General features: G+C 38.2%; 1 protein-coding gene across 1 annotated transcript in view; it reads right to left on the bottom strand.

The window, feature by feature from the left end:
* Positions 1–208: 208 nt before the first annotated feature.
* The window catches only part of PPEF1 (protein phosphatase with EF-hand domain 1), a 121,526-nt gene continuing 111,739 nt past the window's right edge, over positions 209–9,995 (bottom strand). The window contains exons 15-17 of the mRNA XM_061178374.1: positions 2,721–2,884; positions 1,549–1,633; positions 209–644 (exon numbers count right to left, since the gene is read on the bottom strand). Coding sequence (XP_061034357.1) covers positions 436–644; positions 1,549–1,633; positions 2,721–2,884 — 458 coding nt within the window. The 3' untranslated portion in view covers positions 209–435. The remainder of the gene's footprint in view (positions 645–1,548; positions 1,634–2,720; positions 2,885–9,995) is intronic.

Below are 9,995 nucleotides of genomic sequence, written 5' to 3'. Positions count from 1 at the left end.
ATATCTCCAAAGAGGATTACAGTTTAAAGATGGAAATATTTTTAATAGTTTGGTATTCCTCCTCCCATCCCTCAACCACTCACAGATGTTGTACTTTCCTCTGGTATTCTGTGGGTTCTTTTCAATATGTTTACAAACTGCTCAGGTCTCCTGGTTAGGTGGCATCCAAGAGACCAACACTAGGCTCAAATCCAATTTCTACCTGGCAGTGTGTGAGTCCCGCCACTGGAGCCAAATCCTATCAGCTGACATTTAACCTAGTCTTACCAATAGCAGTTTACTAGGGACTTCCAATACCCACATTATACATCTGCTCATGGTGTGAACTGGGGTCTACTTTTCTCTACTACTGACTATGAATTTCAAGGGTCGTGGCAAAGATTCTGTCAGTGATTTGGGCCAACTGTTTACAAGGAGGGAAAACCCTAATTCTTGTTAAGCAACCTTGGTGTCTGATTTATTCAACTTGTCAAATTTATGCACTACATAGAAAGCCTTTAAAAACTCATTAAAGTCAATGCTTCCATCTTTGTTTAAGTCCATCCTTTCGGCGAGCTCATCTAACTGGGAATCATCAATACAGACATTGTAGTAACTTTTGAAAAGTTTCCACATGCTACGAAATTCTTCCATGGAGATCAGGCCTAAAAGAATATAGGAGAAGGTCATGAGTGTTCATTTTAAGACCCACCTTAGGGAGGGGTGCGGAAAGCCATACTGACTGAATAGTCCCAATTAGCAGCTCACTAACATGCCTGACCATCGAGACACTGAAGGAAATGGAAAAGTAAGATTGTAAATATAAGAAACAATATGTCACTTTCAACTATCAAGTGATCCTGAGATTATTCTAAAGCTGGAATAAGTGAACAGTGAAGGAATGGGGCGGGGGAGATTGTAGATGTGGTACTATATGTAGTATAGAAATTACAAGATCTAAAATCTAAGGGAGAGGGACATGGAAGGAGGGCAGAGAGGAGAGCTACATCAAAGCAGAGGGAGAATTAACCCTGGGACTCAAAAAGAGGATTGCAAACAGTGGCTCTGCCATTTTCTATAGGCAGTAATTTACTTTTGTGTTTTGATTATTGATTTTTTGGTACTCAATGGTCTCTGCAGTTGGGGATTATCTGATGATTTTTTTTTAAGTTTGAAAATAAATAATTGCGCATCAAAGCTAAGCAGAAAATGAGTTCTTAGTCACCAAAACAGAATCAGAACTCTAGGAATGATTTTTATTGCCAGGAATAACTACAATTTTTAAATGGACAGTGGATTATCTTTTCATCTGTGCTGGTGATTTATAAAAGGAGCTATTCTTGTCTGACTAATGGATATATAAGCCTATACCATATGGACTCGAATAGAGAGTCTGTGGCCAAACTAAAAAAAACAATAATATTAAACATGAGTTTATCCCTACCCCCCACCCCTGAGTTAAATCAAGTTTGGATGAAGAATGCAATAGATGAAAACAGAATTCTGGTTTAAAAGAAACAGACTAGCCTTTGCTTTCTATTGCTACTGAACCAATCAAAGTGAATCTACCTGAGTGATCAGAGTCAATGACATTAAAGATGATTTGCAGGTCAGATCGGTATCTGTACACTGTTTCAATCAGAGTAGACTGAACCTAAAATAAAGACTAAGTGTTAAGACATATAGAATTTATAACAGATCAATTTTAGTAAAAGTAACAAACACACAACATGGTCACCTATTCGAAGTATGTGATTTAGATAGAAATTTGAGAAGGCAGGCCTTCCTTGGAGGCCCAACCCTCTTGAATCAGATAAAAGACCATGCTCTTGTGTTCTGTAGCGCCTGCAGTCTCTGTTCCTTAGGGGATGGGCCAAAGCGCATCTGTGTGCCAGGCTCTGCACTGACAGCTTCTATGGATTATTTCATTCAGTCCTCAACAACAGACCCAAGGAACAGAACTATTATTATGCCCATTTTACAGACTGGAAGACAGAGAGGTAAAGTAAGTTTCCCAAGGTTCACATAGCTGGTAAGTGGGATTTGAATCTTGGCCTGAAGCCAAGGCCTGGGAGCTTAGCCACCATGGTAAACTGTCTCTCAAGTGAAGCCAAAAGCCTCCTTTATGTGGATATTTTAGTTTCCCACGTGCAGTTTTACTTCCCTTTTCCTGCTCAACTTCTCAACTCTCCTGCAAACAATCACCCCAGTCCTAGCTCCCATCAGCTCACTTTCAGCCCAATACTATAACTAATTGCTGATGAGTTGTTAACTAATAAGTACTGGGGGTCTGACAACTCTTCCTGGGGTATCCCCATTTTAATAAGAAATTCTAAATTTTAAAATTCTTTAAGGTATAAGATGTCATATCAGTAAGTCTATACTTACTGACAGTTAATAGGAGTATGTTGAGTATTTTAAAGAGTATTATATGAAAGAATAGATGTCATATATGCCCTTCTGCTGGACAGCACTTAAGAGAAGAATCACATATTTGACACAGATTTGCTTGCAGAAGCCTTTTCTTCTTTTTTCTTTTTGCCTATCCTTAGAACACACAAACTTCCTGAACAGATCACAATGTATCTGGAAGATCCCCCTTAGGTCTTTCCTAAGAGTGCCACGCCCACCCATTAGACGATTCCACTCCCAACTTTTCAAAGAACTAAGGAACTCTTATAAGTTGTCCAAAGGCTGTTAGACGCCAGCCAGGTTTTAGCCGGGGGCTATGTTTCACTTACCTCTTTCACAGGTTTCTGAATGTGGATATCCTGGAAGCTGGACATGTAGTCAATATTTCCATCTTTGTCTGTGGTTACCAGACGTGAACTCAGGGATCTCCATGGCAAGTTCAGCCCCAAAACGTTCTCCATGGAAAAAGCCCACTGGCCCAGAGAAAGTTTTCCTAACAACAACAGCAACAAAGCCCATATAATTGGTTGATAATTTGATTAAAAATGCAACCTCATCAATGGAGCAAGCAGACAGCCTCGGTTTTGAGGCCTGGGTGCCTCTGCTCCCCTTTATGATCTGTCCTACCAGACCCCCCGACTCTGAGGGAGGAATAACCTTTGGGGTTCCGCAGATCTTTCCCTTACTGTTATGGGTAAGCAATCAGAATTTGGGTATACTAGATTTTTTCCCCTTTTTCTTATTAACAAAGTAAGGTATGTTTATAATAGAAGATTTGAAAACACAAACGGATATAAAGGATAAAAGATTACTTTTATTTTTAACATTTGGGCATATTGTTCATGTCTCATTTTCCCAGGTAATATCCTTTCATCTCCTAAAATTATATGTAGTTTTTTGAAGTATAAATACCTTTATTTTTTCTGATTATTAAAGATATGTTCATGTTTTTCCATGTATATAAACATGTATATATAAATGTATATATATTTTATCTTAAAGCCAAATATACTTTATACCATATGTTTTACATATGTGTATTACATATGGCAACACACACATAACAAACATATATATTCTAACCTGATTTTTTACTTATAATAAATCATGGACATGCATCTATGTTAATAAACATAGATCTACATCATTCTTTTAATGGCTGTGAAACTATTCCATTATTTTCTTAGGATCATTCCTAGAAGTGGAATTGCTGGATCAAAGGGTATGTACATTTTAAGGCTTTTGATATATATTGCCAAACTGCTTTCAAGAAAGAGTAGCCAGGGGGCTTCCCTGGTGGCGCAGTGGTTAAGAATCCGCCTGTCAATGCAGGGGACACGGGTTCGAGCCCTGGTCCGGGAAGATCCCACATGCCACGGAGCAACTAAGCCCGTGCGCCACAACTACTGAGCCTGCACTCTGGAGTCCGCGTGCCACAACTACTGAGCCCGTGTGCCACAACTACTTAAGTCTGCACACCTAGACCCTGTGCTCCACAACAAGAGAAGCCACCGCAAAGAGAAGCCCGCACACCACAATGAAGAGTAGCCCCCGCTCGACGCAACTAAAGAAAGCCCGCGTGCAGCAACGAAGACCTAATGCAGCCATAAATACACAAACAAACAAATAAATAAATTTTTTAAAAAGCAAAAAAGAGAAAGAAAGAGTAGCCAGGGACTTCCCTGGTGGCGCAGTGGTTAAGAATCTGCCTGCCAATGCAGGGGACATGGGTTCGATCCCTAGTCCAGGAGGATCCCACGTGCCGTGGAGCAACTAAGCCCATGCGCCACAACTACTGAGCCTGCGCTCCAGAGCCCACGAGCCACAACTACTGAGCCTGTATGCCACAACTACTGAAGCCCGCGCACCTAGACCCCACGCTCCGCAACAAGAGAAGCCACCTCAATGGGAAGCCCACGCACTGCAAGGAAGAGTAGCCCCTGCTTGCCACAACTAGAGAAAGCCCACACGCAGCAACAAAGACCCAACACAGCCAAAGATAAATTAATTTAAAAAAAAAGAGTAGCCATTTTACACTCCCACCAAGACGATTCCCCACACACTTACCTGCTAAGGACATAATTCTTTTTTTTTTTAATTGAAGTTTAACGCATACAGAAAAGTTCACAAAACAAATACAGAACTCAAGTGAATTATCACAAAGGGGTTTCTTATGCAACCACCGCCAAGGACAAGAAATAGAACATTGCCAATATCCAAAAGCCCCCTCTGTGGCCCCTCATAATTACTATCACCTCCCACTTTCCCAAGGAGAGTCACTATATTGATTTCTAACACTATAGTTTACTTTTTGCCTTTTTTGATCTATATATAAACAGAATCATAAAGTAAATATTTTGGGAGGAATCTTACTTCCTTTGCTCAACACTAAGTTCATGAGATTCAGCCATGTTGTTCCACTTAGTTGTAGTGTCTTCATTTTCATTGATGTATAGTATTCCACATATTCAAAATTTATATACCCATTCTATTGTTGGTGGACATTGGATTATCTACAGTTTGGTGCTATTACAAACAGTGCTGCTAAGAACATTCTGTACATGCCCCTTTGGTGCATTAAACCTATAGCTCAATTTGGGGAGAATTTATATCTTGACAACTTTGGCCCTTGAACATAGTAATACCCACCCATGTATTTCAGTTCTTTTTTATTTCTTTTAATAATATTTTAGAAATCTCACACATCAATCATTTGGTTTCCTTCTCGGTACTTGATTATCTATTGTGAATGGTATCTTTTAAGATTTTCATTATCTAAAAGTTAATGGCTGCCTATACCAGTTATCAATTTACTTCCACCCACTTAAAAATCTACCTTTCTTTGCCCTATTTTGTGACATTGGAGCTGAACCCTGTAAATATTTCTCCTTTGGCAGCTGGCATAATGTTAGGCTTTGTCAGCAGAGGGTGCAGGAGGAATGCTCTAAGACATAGCAGAAGAAACGGTTCTGGTGTACTTTGCTTCTTGCTTCTACAGCATAGCATGGCTGCTAGAGGTGTGTGGGAAATGCAGTGGCACCCACTCTCTAGTGAATTTCATGGACACCACAGTGGGTGGTTCCCTTGCCAGCAGTGTGTGGGAGACACAGTGGTGCATAGCCCAAAGAGAGTTTTGATGGCACCACAGTGGGTGGCTCCATTCTCTTCCTAGCCCACTAGCTACAGACCAACTCTGACCTGAGACACCTCAGTGAACTTTCACCCCATCCAGCGGGCCACAGTGACACCCTCTCCAATGAGGTCTGAATCTTAGCCTTGGTTGGAAGTAGGGGACTCTTCCAAGTTTGTTCCTTCCTTGGATACTCTCTCTCAGCCTTAGAGACAATAGTTGTTCCCTACACTTTCTGTTCTTGTATTCTTTAGATTTCTCTTTTATTCCTATTAGTAATTAATCACCTTTTACTAGTTTATAATTCTTTATATTGTTTCCTCGTTCAAATTACTGATGTGGCTTCTGTCTCCTGAATAGATTCTGACTGATACACTAGTATATGGAAGTGCAATCAATTTCTGTTTATTGACCTTGAGGTTCTACAACTTGCTAAATTCACTTATTAATTCTAACAGTTTTTCTGTGGATTTATTTGGCATGTTGTCTATGCATAGTGACATTTTATTTCTTCTTTCTAATTCTTATCATTTTATTTAACTTGCCTTGTTGTACTGGCTAGCATCCCTAGTACAAAGTTGAACAGAGTCTTGAGAGGGGGCCTCTGTATTAGTTTCCTATTGCTGCTCGAACAAATTACCATAGAGTTAGTGGCTTAAAATAACACATATTTATTCTCTTACAGTTCTGGAGGTTAGAAGTACAAAATCAGTTTCACTGGGCCAAAGTCAAGTGTCAGCAGGGCTGGTTCCTTCTGGAGGCTCTGAAGGGAGAATCTCTTTCCTTGCCTTTTTCAGCTTCTAATGGTTGCCTATATTCCTTGGCTTGGGGCACCCTCCTCCATTTTCAAAGTGCATTATTTCAATATCTGCTTCCATCATCACATCACATTCTCCTCTGATTCTGACTCTTCCTATGTCCCTCTTATAAAGACCATTGTGATTACACCAGACCCACCTAGATAATGCAGGATAATCTCCTCAGGTCAAGATCTTTAACTTAATCACATCTGCAAAGTCCCTTTTGCCAAATAAGGTAACAGTCACAGATTCTGGGGATTAGAACGTGGATATATTATGGGAAGGGGCATTATTCAGTCTGCTACAGCATCCTTCCCTCATTCCCAAACTTAGAAGGAAAGGTTTCAACATGTCTCCATTAAGTATGCTATTTTCTATAGGCTTTGGTAGATATCCTTGATGAGATTAAGGAAGTTTACTTCCATTTTTAGTTTTCTAAATGTTTTTTAAACCCATGAAACCAGGGCAAAATACATGAAACAATTTTTTTCTTGAGAGAATTATATTACTTCTTTAAGTTTTGTTAAGTGGTGAATTACACTGATTGATTTTCAAATGCTAAAACAACCTAGAATTCCTAGTGTTCCTAGAATAAACTAAACTCTGTTGTGATACACTAACCTTTTGCTATTATTTCATCCAGGATTTTTTTCATCTAAATGTATGAGTGATATTAGCTTTTAATTTTCCTTTTCCATAATGTTCTTGTTAGGTTTTGGTATCAAGGTTATGCTGACCTCCTAAAATCATCTTGAAAGTGTTCCCTTGAGAATTCCCTGGCGGTCCAGTGGTTAGGACTCTGTGCTTTCACTGCCAAGGGCACGGGTTCGATCCCTGGTCTGGGAACCCTCAAGCCATGTGGCGCAGCCAAAAAAAAAAAAAGAAAGTGTTCCCTCTATTTCTATTCTCTGGAAGAGTTTCTGTAACACTGGTTTCATTTCTTCCTTAAAATATTAAATATGCATACTGTAATGGCTAATGAAGCTATATGAGCTCAGAGCTTTCTATGTGGAAAGTTTCAAAATTTCAGATCCAATTTCTTTAATAGTTATAGGATTGTTCAGATTTTCTATTTCTTTTTGTGTCAGTTTTTATAAGTGTGTGTGTACATATATATATTTTAAGAATGTGTCCATTTAATCTAAAGTTTCCATTTATTAGCATAAGAATTCCCAAAATATATCTTATGATCTTTTTAATATCTGTAAAGTCTGTAGTAATGTCCCCCCTTTCAATTCTGGCATCAGTTATTTGGTCTCTCTTTCTTTCTCTCCTTATGACGGTTATATCAACATTTTCTTCAAAGAACCACTTTTTGTTACTTTGTTGATCACAGTTTCCTCTTTTAAAATATATACATTGAAGGATATCAATGCCTCTCTAATTTGCATCCCATAAGTTCTGATATGTTGTATTTTCATTACTCAATTTCAGCATTCTAATTTCCACTGTGATTTCTTCTTTGATCCAAGGGTTATTTAGAAGTGTATTTCTCATTTCCAAGCCCAAGGGGATTTTCTAGCTACCTTATGTAATTGAGTTGTAGCTCAATCCACTATGTCAGAGAATTTATTCTATACGTTTCCAATACAAAATTTGTTGAGATTTACTTTATGTTCCATTTAATGGTCAATTTTTGTAAATGTTCCATTTGTGCTCGACAGCAATGTATATTCTGCAATGTTGGATGCAGAGTGCTATATATTCAATATGTCTTTTAGGGAAAGTTTGCTAATCTTTTTGTCTGTTTATACTTTCGGTTCCTGTGAGAGAGGAGTGTTAAAATCTCCCACTATGATGGTAGGTTTTTCTACTTCTACTTGTTCAGTGCATTTTTGTTTTACATATTTTTGAAGGAGGCTGTATTAATAGGTGCATACACATTTAGAATGGATTTAGTTGGAAAGCTGAATATTTTATCATAAAGTGTCCCTTTATTTTTCTAGTAATGTATATCTCCTTGAAGTCTACTTTGTCTGATATTAATACAGCTATTCCCACTTTGTTTTTGTTAGTGTTTTCATGTTGCATCTTTTCATAAATTTTATTTTCAATGTTTTGTACAGATTTTCCCTGACTTAAAATGCAGTTACATCCCAATAAACCTATCATAAGTTTAAGATATTGTGAGTAAAAAATGCATTTAATATTTACATCTAACCTACTGAACAGCATAGCTTAGCCTAGCCTACCTTAAATGTGCTCAGAACACTTACATTAGCCTATAGTTGGGCAAAATCATCTAACACAAAACCTATTTTATAGTAAAGTGTTGAATATCTCATGTAATTTATAGAATACTGTACTGAAAGTGAAAAACAGAATGGCTGTATGGGTATGGAATGGTTGTAAGTGTATTGGTTGTTTACCCTTGTGATCTTGTGGCTGACTGGGAGCTGTGGCTCAATGCTACTACCCAGCGTCATGAGAGAGCACTGTACCACATATTGCTAGCGTGGGAAAAGATCAAAATTCAAAATTCGAAGTATGGTTTCTACTCAATGCATATGGCTTTCACACCATTTTAAAGTTGAAAAATTGTAAGTCGAACCACCATAAATTGGGGACCACCTGTATATATGATTCTACTGTCTACTGGCTTCTGTTGCAACTGTTGAGAAGTCTGACATCACTCTAATTGTTGTCTCTGTAGCACCGTGTGTTTCCTCTGCTTGCTTTTAAGATTTTCTCTTCGCTGTTGGTGCTCTGCAGTTTCACCACAAGTGTGTGTAGGTGTGAATTTAATTTTATTTATCCTATTTGAGAATCACTGTTCCTCTTTACCTGTGAATTTGAGTCTTTCAACAGTTCTGGAAAAGTCTCAGCCATTATCATGTCAAATATATTCTCTCTTACATTCTCTCCTCCTGGGACCCTGATTAGATGTATGTTACACATTTGATTCTTAATCTTTCTAATTCTTTTTTAAGCAATGTCTAATCTTCTGTTTAACCCACTCACTATGTTTTCTTAATGAGTTTTTATATCTATATAAAATAAAAATGGTTCTTCTTTAAATCATTTTCAAATGCATATTTGTGATTCCATCTTTCATTTCTTTAAACATTTTCTTTCTCAGTAATTTTTTATTTTGTATTTGATAATTCCAATATATGATGTCCTTGGGAAACTAATCTGTTGCTTATTGTTTCTGCTGACTCTCCCTCATGGTAGCTTGTCCCCTTGTTTGTTTGGTGATCTTCGGTTGTGACCTATTAGTTGATCCTAATCTCCGGATATACTAGTGGCCCAAATTAGGGATGCTTCCCATGAAGATGGATTTGCATTTGCTTGCCAGGAGTTGGGGGCACTACAGACCTAGGACTACTTTAGTCACTTTGAGAATCTAGGCTTAATGTTGTAAGTCTCAAATTCAGCTTATCCATCTTTCTACTATCCTACGGTTTAGTCTCAGGATTGACTGCTACACCAATATTAGTATTTGCCCCCAGGACAATCTAGCCTTTTGTGCTTGCTTGCTGCTCCATGTTCCAACATGTGGTTTTAAAAATCCTTTAATGGGGAGAGGAAATGCAGCCTAGAGATTTATCTTAATTACTGTGAGGCTGGTAAATGCATTAAAATTCTGTATCCTCTAGAATCTAGCTGTTTCTTAACAGGAGGACCTTCCAGAGTGTCTAGTCAAAATACTACCAGAAGAGAAGTCTAATTCT

Source organism: Eubalaena glacialis, chromosome X (genome assembly GCF_028564815.1).
Source record: "Eubalaena glacialis isolate mEubGla1 chromosome X, mEubGla1.1.hap2.+ XY, whole genome shotgun sequence".
Lineage (NCBI taxonomy): Eukaryota > Metazoa > Chordata > Mammalia > Artiodactyla > Balaenidae > Eubalaena > Eubalaena glacialis.
The sequence above is the reverse complement of the archived record's forward strand: the minus strand, read 5'-3'. Positions and strand labels throughout refer to the sequence as shown.